We start from the raw sequence: 14,081 nt of genomic DNA, 5'->3' as shown, positions 1-14,081 counted from the left end.
AAATTATTAAAAAGTGTTACTGATTAATTTTAAAATTAAAAAATTTACAAACTTACTTATTGGTTTCAATTTTGATAAGAATATACTGTTCTCATCATTTAGTTAGTTTGTTTAAACGTTTTTACAGCGTCTTAAGTGTTTTTTTGTATTATCTTTGTAAACATAATGTTTTCAGTATGCACTAAACCCTTTCAACTATATTCAACTCAAATGATAGCTTTTAAATCTTAACATAGATAACAAGTCTTAAAACTGAACAACCCTTTAAAACTGGAAAAGTGTCACTATTTTAAATTTGTTCAATACATTTTATTAAAAAAACATAACTATTGTTTTAAAAAAATATATAAAACAATCATGTTTCATTAACAGTACCAAACTTGCTTTAATTGGAATTCTGACAGAGCTATCCAGTAAAAATATAAAGTAATGCTAACCATAATTGTGGATTTAACTAGTAAATTTTTACTTAAATCTTTCAACCAACTTTTTGCAATTACAGAACTTTATTCCATTATAATAATCACTAAAGCTTTGTTTGCTTCTGGCTTAAATAAAAATAATCTTTCAATGAGCATGAAGGCCTTCCTTCCTCCCTTCCCACTACAGACTACCTCATCCTCCTCATTTAAAATACATGAGTAGTCTGGGATCATAAGTGCTGTATTAATAATAATAAAGCCTCATGGGTAATTCTCTGGAGTCTGGTGACCCCATGGTTTCCTGAGCCAAACCAGAGTAGCAGCCCATGCACTATGTGAGTTCTTGTTCCTATTACAAGAAAGATGGTCTTGGGTCTACCAGTTGAAGAATCTGCAACTGGTGCTCAAATACTGTAGACTCTGCAACTGGGAGCAGTTGCACTCCACCTCAGATGTATGATGAGCAGTAACTTGGGCCGTCTACTGTGGGCGATATTGTATCTGATATTCAACTGCCTGTTCCCATAGTCTGTAGTAGAAAGCAATTTAAATTGACAAAGAAAAGAATGCCTACTTTACTGTTGTTACTTATAAAATTACCTAATTATGATGTAATTATTATTATGAGATAAGATCCCATATAGTATTGAACTGCTTTCCTGAACTTAAGAGTTAAAACTATCCAGAACACACTGGATCAGTGCAGATCTCTTTATTTCACAGAATACATACATACATGGCAGCAGCAATTAGGATGAAAGTGGCATGGGAACTCTGGTTGATTTCCAGTCCATCTTTGGATGAGAGTATTGCAGAGGAAGTAGTCACAACCATCAACCCAGTTGCTGATCTATAGCGCATTTGAAGCTTAGATATGGTGGAATGGATCCAGCAAAAAGGCCTTTTAATACTGTAGCTGGAGTGAACAGAGATAAAGAATATCATAGAGGATATGAATCGACTGCTATCCACTAGAGTAGAGCAAGTGAGCACAATTCAAGACCTTCAAGATTTGGTGTATATTGGTGTCCTTGGAGTGATAAGTGATGAATGGGCTAGCAGGTTGATGTGACTCCCGGGTGGAGTATTCCAAAACCTCGAGGTTGGGAGTTTCAGCCACATAGGACTGACAGGCTGAGGAGAGAAATTTGCTATCTCCACATTTCTGAGGTCAACCAAACCCAGCAGGAGGGTCCGATCCATGATAGGGCCCATAATACGACACATAATAACTCTGGAAACAATTCAGCTACTGAGATCCTCGATCACCTTAAGCAACAACTGGTGATATTATTGAATTGGATACGATGGTGTAAATCAAGTAAATTGCAGTACGAACAAAATCATCTTTTCAGAACCCATCAGTATGCATTTTATAAATAGCTCAAAACAACCAATCAGCTGAAAGCTCAGGATCATGCAATGCAGAGTAAAAAAGAAATACTGGAATTTCGGACTTCGATGTGCTCAACACCTTCACATCAGGCAGAACAGATTGGAAAGAACGTTGATAAATGGAAGGTTGACAGGACACAGCAATGGTGAATTATGCTACGATTTATGCTGATGTGTACTGTGTAATTGTGACAACTCATAATTGGAGAGAACCTGAGGTTGGAGGGTAAATTATTGGTACTTTACTGAAATATACCAGTGACTTTGAGTTTAACTTGGAAATTCTTAAGGATGTAGATCAAATGTCAAAATTTTTCATCAAGGGAGTAACACACCTCAATATAAGATGGCTCCACTGGCAGAGAACCCTGATAAATACTGTCATATCACCTGTCTCCCTATGATATATAACCTACTAATGTCCATCATATGCCAAAATCAGTGAATATCTTGAAAGGCATCAAATTATAGTGGAGGAGCAAAATGGCTGTTGCAAGAAGCATTTGTTGGTGGAAGGGGTACTCACTGATACCTAAGAGAAGTCAAAATAATCTGTATACAGTATATATAGATTACAAGGAGACTTTCAACTTGACTGTGTACAGCACTCCTGGCTTGACAAGGTGATGGCTCTGTATAAGATCGATCCAGTGATTGTAGATTTTCTGCAATGCACCATGAATGGGTGTTTTACCACCTTTGGTTGAGGATCTCCTTCATTTCATCTTCAGAGCCTGCAAACAGGGTTGCATCAACAGCAAACCTTAAGTAGGTTGTATGCCAGCGTCCTATTTGATTACTGCCATGCCAGGTTTCAGGCTCTTCTACATTATATATTCCCTGTAAATGTTGAATAAGTTTGGAGATAGAATACATCCCTGTCATACTCCTTCTGAAAGGTAAAAGGGCTCTGTTGTTATTTTTCAGTCTAACCACCGCGCTTTTCTTAATATAAGTTCTGAATGAGGGTAACAAGATGATCAGGAATGCCCATCTCCTTCAATACTTGCTGCAGGTCTTTCCACCTGACTGAATCAAAGATGTTTGTGTTATCTAGAAAGCATATTACAAGAGTAGTAAACTCTCTTGCTTTTTCTCTATCAGCTGACTAATATTTAGAATTTGCACACGCTTATTCTTTTCTTTGATGAATCCAGGATGTTCTGCACGAATTTCTCTGTCCAGGTAGTATCATAGACTTTATGGGGTATACATAACAAAACTTTAATCGCATGTGAAATCAGAGAAAAAGTTCTATAATTTTCACAGTGCTGCAAGCAGCTTTTTTTTATGTAGGAGTATGAACACCAGAGTTGCTCACTCATCACTCATCGCTATTTGGTGGTTAATCATAAAATTAAAGATCTGGTGCATAGTTATAACACCAATAAATAGTATTTCTATTCTCTATAGTACTAAATTCGTTTATCTTCTGATAAATTATGGCTTTACGAAAATTTATTTCTGATTTTCTTCATAGTATATTTCATCCTACATTTATGGGGGTAGACAAGAAGCTCCTTTATGCTACTTATGAAATTATTAGGAAAGCTTACCTTCTATGGATCTAAAATGTCTATGTGGGTTCCACCCAGTTGTTGGCCCATTTGTTCATACACCCATGGTCCAGTTGTTCATACACAACAGCATATCAGGGGTGATCATTTCAAATGCTGACCAAATAGCGTCTTGGAGCTGCTCATTGTTGATATATGCATAATTTTTGAATCTCTTCTTTTACAAAACTCCAGAGTGCATTGTCAGTGTGGTAAGGTCAGGGCTTCTTGCTGCCCAAGGCAATGGAGGGGACTCTTCTGACCCACATCTGATACAGCATTTCGGAAAAATTTCATTGAGACATCTGTGAGCATTAGAAGCAAAATGGGCTGGACCAGCATCTTGCTGAAATGTAATGATGTCAGTGCCCCTTCTGCTATTAATTCTGAAAGCAACCACTTGCCAATCATTATCAGATAACTGTGTTGATTAACTGCACCATTGTAAAAATAAGGTCCAAAGAGAAGTTCAGCTGTCATCCCAGCCCAATCATAAAACATGAGGCAAATGGTGTTTGATTTCCTAAAAAAAAGTGAGAATTGTCTTTTGCCCAGAAAAAAACATTTTTGGTTAGAGCTTCAATAAATTGGACATGTTCTCAGACAACTGAGAACATTATGTTCATTATAACGTTTGCACTCAGAAAGCGTTCAAGCAATAACTAACATGCATAAACTTGACACTCAAGGTCAATGTCACTCAAATCATACACTGTGGCTGGACTAAAACATTTTCTAGTCCTTCTGCATATAGTTTTGATTGTCGATCTTGGAATACCTAACCCTGCAGAACATTTGTGCGTTAATTTCATCACACAATCGTTGAATCAATGCCTCCACAGAAGCATACATCTCAACTTTTGTGCTCAGCCTCTCTCTGTGTGGCACATCAAGAACACTTCCCATTGCAAAAGCCATCTCCCATTTCAGTAATATTTGCCGTGATGGTGATGATTTCCCAAAACACAAATAAGTCAATCATAATGTTCTCCAATGTTTTACCAGTATGTGGATGTTCATGGATGCATACACAAGCTAACAAATGCTCTTCAACAGTGAATACACTTGTCTACACCTTCGTTTCATATTAAACTATCATCCTACCACAAATGAACACACAGGATGATCCTCCACCATGGTTTATACACCCCATCATTTCCAGCAGCAGTGAGAATTGGCTGCAGTAGAGCCCAATTAAGCTGAATTTATTATAGTGTAAACGGACTTCCCACTGAAATAGTAAAATATAAAATGAAAAATAGCCAAAAATATATTTTCACTCTTCTATAATTCTCCAAATACATTTTTGCTTCAACTAGTAGCCTAAGTTGGTTTTTTTTACACTGATAGTTTAATTTTTTTTTTTTTTAAACTGATGATCAGCCAGTTTTTTAAATTGGTTGATCATTAGTTTTTAAAATTAAAAACAAGCTGATGGTTTAACTGAATGTTAAGTGTAGTTGGCCTGCTATTTGGACTATTTTAACAGCTGTGTATATGATTGTTATGTTATGTTAATTAACTGAATGATTGGTTACCTAGAATGTTTCTAAAATAGAGTAGTCATTTTTATCAAAATTAAGCCCCCCATAATAAAATGTTTTATTGGTACTTAACAACGAATATGTGTATTTCCTTGAACAAAATAATTATCATCTAAATAATAAAAATTAAATTACCGATCAGCAAAATACTGAGTAGCTACATCTCCAATGGGAAGTTTAGAAAGAACAACTTGGGCACCACTGGCAACAATTTTGTCTAATTTATCATACAAGATTTGCCATTCAGTATCAACTACTTTTTGGTATTCCTATAGTAAAAAAAGAAAAAAATATAAATACACAGAATAAAAATAAACTAACACAAAAACAAAGATTATAATTACGTATCGTTATATTAAAAAAAATAAAAAGAAGTTAATAATTTTAATGTGCTTACCTTAACACTATCTACTCTAATTTCTGCATTATCTCTTTCTGCTTTTAATTCTAGTTCAATATTCAAAAGAGCAATTTTAGGATTGGTGTAGGTTTTTGGTTGCATCTCAAATCCTGCATATGAAAATGTTTTTTTAAATGCAACACCTGCAACTAACAATGATTCCTGAAACAAAAACAATGGACTGAATGTGATTCTAGATTCTAATCTGTATCAGTTGAAGGTTCTATTCAAAATTTATAAATATCATTTACTGCAGAAAGTTGCAGTCCTTTTATGCTGAATATGAATATAATTTTTAACAACACTGAAAATGAGGAAAAAAATTAAAAATTTACCATACAATAGAAATCTATTCAATATATATTGTTAACCACATATATGCCTAATTTAATATCGGCAGATGAAAACAGTATAGCAACTCAGATGTGATCTGGCGCACAGTATATGGATGCACTGATACAAGTATCACTAATGCCATGCAGTTCTCTCACCATAGCGGCGCTGCAGCTCCACCACTCTCAAGTTCCAATAAAACAGCATGTACGAGAGTGAATATTCAATTCAATTCATTGTCGACCACCACCTGGAGAAGAAGAAGAAGAAGATCGAAGAAGTTTCCTGGCCGCCTCAGTGTGAAACTTCCCGGTGGTTGCCAACATCCCTGCTGGAGCAGCAGGGCGGCCTGGATGGTCCGCTGAGGGAGCTGCTGGATGCAGACGCTACCTTTCTGCTCCAGCTCACTGGGCTTCAATTCCCCTGGCTGGTGGACTCAGCAACAGGAGCTGGCCTATCGTGGGATTGGTTGCGGAGAACAGCCTCGGCCACGCCGATAAAGAACAACCGACGCAGACCCGACACTGTGGGGCTCTGGAGAGCACCACTGCCATGCTGTAATGGGGACCCAACTGCCAATGAGGGGAAGTCCGGCCTGACTTCACTGAACGTGCCACAACTCCCCGACTTCGCTGGAGACCAGCTTCCAGACCCAACAGCTCTTCTCAGAGCTAACACAAAAACTTTTTATGTTAACCACAAGGTTATGAATCGCAAGTCGTTGAAACCATTCGACAACAACAGCCTTCTTACAGCTAACATTCGGTTAGTAAGTGCCATGTGCTGTTGAAGCCATTTGGAAACTATAAATATATATATATATATATATATATATATATATATATACACACACATACAAAAATGGTTACACTGTTTCAAAAATGGTGGGCAGGCTATACTTTTTTGGATTCTACTTGTAAAACAAAACAAAAAATATCCTTAGGAAAAATGGCAATTTCTCCTTCGTTCTTCCCCTGTCCGCCATTTTATTATTTTTATATAAAAATATATATCTCAAGTTCAGATAGAGAAATCACATGAATATTTGGTAAGCGTCTTTTAAATAAAAGGTAATAAATTGGTAATAAATTTTAAAATTAACAAAAAATCAGGACTTTTTCAATAATACAAGTTTTATCAAAATGAAATGTATTTTCTTAAAACATGATTCATAAGAGACTTTAAAATTTAGAAATGAAGTTTTTTTTACAAAGAATTCAGGTTTCATTTTTACGTATGGTCAATAATATAATGCAAAAACTTTTTAACTTTTTTGGGAAAAATTAACTACATAATTGCTTAATCAAATTTGTTAAATTCTAAAATAAATATTTTAGAAACTATTATTTTCATTATAAACTTGATTATTTTTTCTCCAATTTTTTATATTGTGCGCTGCTCTAAGGTAAATGAAAATTTGTGGAGATGCCTATTTAACAAACTGAATCATCTCAAGTCTTTTATTTAAAGTCAAAAAACATTTCATAAAAAGAAGTTAATTTTTTTTTGCTATGAATAACAACAAACCATCAAACCATACATAGTGGCAATGAAATTAAGAATACGGTCTGTCAACAAAGAGCTAGATGGATGTATAAATGAAAAGAAACTTCTGTACAAAACATTATTTAAATATGACTAGCATAAGGATTGCAACCTTTTCATTCAGGTAAGGAAGGAAATGACAGTTTATAAACTTTAGCATAAAAAAATGCATTTTGAAGAGGAATATCAATCAAGGTATATAACCAAAGCTTAAAACACCTCTTAACTGAGAAGCTGGAATTCATCAAACAATTTTATACTGTACACCATACCACACTTCTAAACAACAATATCTATACATATAAAAGAGTAGACTAGAAATTTGTTACATATGTTCACTCAATGTCATTTCAAAACAGAACAGAAATATATAGTATATAAAATCAACACTTTTCATGATTTAAAACATTTTACAGTCAATCAATAATGATCATGATTACAAACTGGATTCTACTAGCACTACAGTAGTGCTTTAATTACTGTATTTAAAATACAGAAAGTTTTTCCATGATTACAAAAATTTATTAGAAAAAAACTATTACAGTTACAGCTGTGTGGTTTGTTGGAAAAGAAAGAAAAAATTAAAATTTTTTTTTAATATAGGTTTGTTGCAGGTAGAGGAGGGCAATGTGATCAATTTCTTATAAAATGGTGTCAATCCAGGAGAAAGTGCAATGTATGTTGTATCACAAGTTGAAATCACAAATTACTGTGCAGCAAAATTTTAGAAATAATATGGATGACCAGCACCTGGTAATAAGAGTATTGTTGTGTGGTATGCAAAATTTAAGGAGAGTGGAAGTGCAGTTGATCTTCCATGAACAGGGCAGCCATCCATTAGTGCAGAGAAGGTTGAGGTTGTGCAGCAAGCATTTCTACAAAGCCCTTCCAAATCTACCAGACGTGCATCTCGTGAATTAGGGATTCCCCGGTCAACAGTGCACACAATTTTATACAAGTCATCTACAACCAGATGACGGCCCTCATTGTGCTGCCTTTGTGACCAAGATTTTGCAATGGATTGATAATGACAATGAGTACCTGCAGTTTGTGTTTTGCAGATGAGGGTACTTTGCACACTTCAGGGAAAGTAAACAGGCATAATGTGAGAATATGGACTCACAAAATCCATACTTTACCAGGTAAAACATTAGAGATTCCCCTAAAATGAATGTGTGGTGCAGTTTGATCAAAACAGAATCACTGGTCCCTTCTTTTTCATTGAGCAATCAATAACAGCTAACGTTTACCTGGATATGCTGCAACACTTTGTTATACCTCAACTAAATGACTTTGATGGTTTTCTACCATATTGGGGATTACTGGTTCGAGATTTTCTGAATGAATCATTTCATAGCAGATGGATTGAGCGCGACGGTCCCACTTCCTGGCCACCATGATCACCATAAATAACTCCCAAAGACTTTTCCTCTGGGGTTATGTTAAGGATAGGATAACTGAAGCTATTGCTAGTATTAAAAAAATGTTGACCAATACATTGCCTGAAATTGATTATCGGTTGGACATTTACGAGTGACAAAAGGCACACATGTTGAATTTTACTGATGTGGTAATAAAACTTTTTTTCTTTTTTTTTGCCACAAACTGCACAGTTGTAATTACAATAGTTTTTTTATTGTAATCATGGAAAGACTTTATGGACAGCCTGCATTTTTTCAACATAAAAAAAAACCGTTAATGAAGCACTAATTGTGTTAGCTAGGAATTTTTCTTTAAAAGATTTCAAAAAAATTTTGTTTTTCTGAAAGAGAAGAAATAAAGTACACTGTTTTAGAGGAACATGAAAGAATAGCAAATAGTGCTTCAAAAAATATACAATAGCAAATTTTATTATATATAACATTTCAGTTAAAAACCATTAAATGTATGCCAAAAATTATGAGAATTCTTTTCTGACACATTCAGACGGTTAAACAAAAATATATTCATTTCTATCTGAAATATATAAACTGAGGATAGAATAAAAATTTATGCTTAGAACTAGGGTTGTAATTCATCAAAAATTATTGTACAAAATAAGCTCTCAAGTATTATTTATGTACTTGTACAACATAATCTAAGTAAATTTTATATTATTTTTGTGTACAATTCTTACAGAATTATGTAAACATTTTTAATTATTCAATAATTTCATAAACGTAACAAAAATGAAATTATGTTGTAAAGTTTTGCCCCAGAATCCTACATTAAGTTATTAATAATCATATTTTCAATACAATAATTAACAGGGAAGTAGAATTAGATGTTTCCACATATTATTGGACTTTACACATAAAATAAATTTAACTTTTATTTCATATAAGTACACAATACACACCTCAAGGGCTCCACCTTGTACTTTCTTAATTCCAATCATATTTAATGGTAATAAATCATCTAACTGAAGCACTGCATCAACAACCATCTTGGAGAAGAAATTCTTTTGTTGATGGATTAATTTAGAACTTAATGCAGTAGCAGCACATTTTTCTAGTAATGAACGATGCTCAGCTGCAGTTGTTTTTTCTATCTGAAAAAATAAAATAAAATACTTAAATTAATATTTAAAAAATATTAAAAAATTTAATACAACATGCTCTGTACAAAGTAAAAGAAATAAAAAGTAAGGTTAGTGTTGTAGTAAACAACTACAATTGAATCTTATAATTTTTTAATCAAATTAGGAAAAAATCTATCATACCAAAATCATAAATTAGTATCATAAAAGCTAATTAAGAAAATAAAGTTGTAGGCTTATATGGTGATAATTTTATAATTATAAAACTGTATGGATAATAATGAACTGTACCATAATAAACTTAAACGATACAACAGTCTAAAATCCATTAAATAATATCCCCTTCATTATCAGCTGTTTATAAAGGGTTTATAACAAATTTAGGCATCATTAAATGCAGAAAATAAAGAAAGGCAAAAAATTAAAAAAATTAGGTAAAATAAAAGTCTGTATCCGTAAATTAGTAGTTAATATTTATTAAGGAGAAAGAATAAAGGAAATTAAACTAAAATGGCTTTACATTTTGAAATAAAAAAACCAACCAAACAAAAAAAAAGAAATTTTATTATATACATTTGGATGGGACAATCATAAACTATTTTTCTACATTGTCGCCATTTAAACTGAGGCAATCATTATAATGATGCACAAGCTTTCCAATTCCTTCTCTGTAGAAATCTGCCACCTTAAATTTTTGGCACCCATCTTGCACAAAACTTGTGATAACCAAGCTTGCCTGATACAACTTCATGCAGTAAACTTCGTGAAATTTGGGGGAAATGAAAAAAGAGTTCTGTAATCATAATGTAGGTATTTTCATGAATTATATCATTGATTTTCATTATCAGTTCATTAGTCACAAGGCTACGCTGACCACTATAAAACCCACCGGGTTGGTCTAGTGGTTAACGTGTCTTCCCAAATCAGCTGATTTGGAAGTCGAGAGTTCCAGCGTTCAAGTCCTAGTAAAGCCAGTTGTTTTTACACGGATTTGAATACTAGATCGTGGATACCGGTGTTCTTTGGTGGTTGGGTATCAATTAACCACACATCTCAGGAATGGTCGAACTGAGAATGTTATAAGACTGCACTTCATTTACGCTCATACATATCATCCTCATTCATCCTCTGAAGAATTATCTAAACGGTAGTTACCGGAGGCTAAACAGGAAAAAGAAAGAAAGGCTGACCACTGTAGTCCTCATCATGAACATTGGTGCAGCCATTTTTAAACTGAATGCACCACACTGCCTCACTCCACCTTCACCCATTCTTCCATCTCCGTCTCCATACTCCTCACAAAGTTGCCAATGAATTTCAATTGGTTTGAGGGTTTTTGCTAGAAAAACCTAATCACTGAACGCACCTCACAACTCGCAGGATTTTCTATTGAAGCACACATTTCAAAAATTCATAACAAAGTAAAAAAATCACAGTCCACACGCTACGACAGCTTGATGCGTACTGAGTGTTGGAATGTTTTGATCTAAGATAGCTGCTCTATTTCTACCCACCTCCATGCTAGGCACAAATGTAAGTTACTTTCTGGACCGCCCTCATATTACGCACAAGCAATGAAGCACTGTAGGAACCATGTTCAAATCAATTTAGTTTGGTTCAAGCATTAAACTTACACAAGACTGAGTAACAATTAATACATTCTGTTCAAAACTGGTCACAGTGAGTTTTGAAATACACTAAATTAGCTATCTATTATTAAACTGTATATGGGCAACACAAGGGCATATTGCAATACTGCAATACATATGCAGTATTATGCACATACTGCATATGTATGTGCATACTGCTTATGCACATACATATTTGTTTCTATGTTTTTCAAAGTTGTGAACAAATGTATCTGCTTTATTTAAACCAATTCCAACTAATTCCTGTGAACATTGGCAAGTTACCAGCAGATACTTTATTCTGTATTTCTCTTGTACATTATTTCAAATTACAGGTTTGTCACACATTTGGATTATCAGCTGTAGCTGTTTAATATATTCAGTGCATTGAACAGCTTAGTTTACTAGTAATATCATATTTAACAGCACTTTTTTTTTAACTCTAAGTATTATGATTTGAGGAATGAGTAAATTCCATTCATTGCTGGTGACTTCTGTAATCATTCTCACAACATTTCTTTAAAAATGGTTAGTACTTTATTGGAAATGTTAAAAAAAGACTGTAAAATAAAATTATATATAGTGTGTATCTATCTCTTTACACATATAGATCAGAATGCTTTTGTGTGTGTATGTTATACCAATGTTGACATAAAACTCAAGAACTGTTGGGCTTGATATGCGAGATTGTTTTTATTGAAAGCTTAAGCAGAGAGCACTATCATATTTACAGGATTATTTTTATGTAACAATATTTTGAATTGATCATTTTAGAAAATTGACTAATTTTATTTAGGTACAGAGTTTATAAAAAAAAATTATGTTTTTAGAGCTTAAATATATAGTACTGGCACTTAAAATAAAATAATAACATTGACAATAAATTACTAACCATTTTAAAGAAATGTTGTGAGAATTAATATTGCTTGCCTGGTTGACAAATCTCGATAAATTTACCTAAATTTCAATAAAATAAATCTTACAGGTCAGCCCGAAAGTTCTTGAGTTTTATGTCAACATTGGTATAACACACACACAAAAACATTCTGATCTATATTTAAAGAAATACACAATATACATTATTTTAAGCCACGGTTTATTTTCTTTATTAAATTATTTTTTTCCATAAAATCCCTTTTTTAAGTTAATTAAAAAAACTGTATAGGAAAATTGTACTGTACTGTGTCAAGGAAGTATTTGAAGGGCTGAATTTCTTAAATACATACCTTGGTTTCAGATTGGGACTTTTTGTATGACCAGTGGGTATGAAATAAAAACCCCACTTAGACCATACGGAGAGCTTTCCTAAAACAATTACAAATATACTAAAGGAGTAGAATCTCTTAAGATCCCTCCTAAACATTTTTGGCAAGGATCCCTAGCCAAAAACTGCAAAATATTATTCCACAGGAGTATCTAAAGACCCTTTTACATGGTAGACAACCATTTCATAATACGATCCTTTAACAGTATGAGGTACCTTTTACCTACAATGAAAGCAGTATACTACTGAATAATAATCAAAAGTTGACTGATTCAAATGTAAACTAACACATTTATTTTCCTTAAGGTAATAAAATGTAATTTGAAAATAGTCTTAAACTTCTTTAAGGAAAACCAAACCGATCCCAATTTGTGGTTACTCTACTGAACTATACATCTAGACCTTCAATGGAAGAATAGAAAGATGTTTGTGTGATATTAAAATATGTGTGGGATAGTAGTATAAGTGATTAACTAGGAAATAAAATTTGCCAAAATAAATAACACAATACTTGTATTAGAAAGCAGACCAGGACCGGAATATTTTAGTGCTTAAACAGATAACTTACAGATGAGAAAAGCCAGGAAGCCATACAAATCAAATTAATAAAAAACAGTTTTTCTATAAAAGTTTTGAAAAGTATTTACAGAAATCTATAAATATAAGCTAGAAACTTATAAGAAGAAAGAAGTTTTTTATTAACTTATTAGAAATACAACAATTGACGACAATAAAAAACGAGTAATAAGAAGACCACTAACAAAAAGAATAATTGAATTATAGAAGAAATACTGAATACTACACATCAGATTAATAAATAAACAAATGTTAAATTAGTTTATGAAAAAAATGTTAAACTGAAACTCCTACAATTGTAGGAGTTTTAATCTTGTAAGGACTTACTCATAAACAGTTATTTATAATTAGAAAAACTGTAGAAAAATGTTCATTGAAAAAGTAAAAAAAAAGAGGCAAAGATACATATGGAATGATATGGTATGAGATAAACAATGCAAAATATAAAAGTACTTTTATAGGTAGAGGATTAAAATGATATAATAAATGAATGCGAGACTTGTATGAAATTTTCTACAAAGAGCAGATTGAAAAATCATGCACTAACTTCTAAGAGAGCCAATAACAAAAATTTTTAAGTTTGGGATCTGTGAAGTTACAAAAGGATAAAACTAAAAACAATAAAGAAAAAAGGAAGGTTTTGGAGAAACTTTTTTACATTAAATCCACCAATAATATATTCAATAGTTTAAATGTACTTATGATTACTTCATAAAGCGATAATTTTAAAACAACAAACTAAAATAAATTTTAAATATAAATTGTTTAAAAACCTCAAAATGTTTACAATTAGAAGTAGAAAATTTCATTGTGATTTGTAGTTACGGTGACATCGATTGCTGCTATCAGTATCATTAATACTACATTGTAATAAAAAAATTTTGCTTTAGTAGAAAAAAA

At 32.9% G+C, this 14,081-nt stretch overlaps 1 protein-coding gene across 1 annotated transcript in view; it reads right to left on the bottom strand.

Annotated features, from left to right (window-relative positions):
- CCT7 (chaperonin containing TCP1 subunit 7) overlaps positions 1–14,081 on the bottom strand; it is a 38,236-nt gene that overhangs the window by 14,466 nt on the left and 9,689 nt on the right. The window contains exons 4-6 of the mRNA XM_075366866.1: positions 9,534–9,725; positions 5,315–5,479; positions 5,053–5,186 (exon numbers count right to left, since the gene is read on the bottom strand). Coding sequence (XP_075222981.1) covers positions 5,053–5,186; positions 5,315–5,479; positions 9,534–9,725 — 491 coding nt within the window. The remainder of the gene's footprint in view (positions 1–5,052; positions 5,187–5,314; positions 5,480–9,533; positions 9,726–14,081) is intronic.

Source organism: Lycorma delicatula, chromosome 5, assembly GCF_047948215.1.
Source record: "Lycorma delicatula isolate Av1 chromosome 5, ASM4794821v1, whole genome shotgun sequence".
In the NCBI taxonomy this organism is placed as follows: domain Eukaryota; kingdom Metazoa; phylum Arthropoda; class Insecta; order Hemiptera; family Fulgoridae; genus Lycorma; species Lycorma delicatula.
Note: the sequence above shows the minus strand (reverse complement) of the source record. Positions and strands in the feature narration are given on the sequence as shown.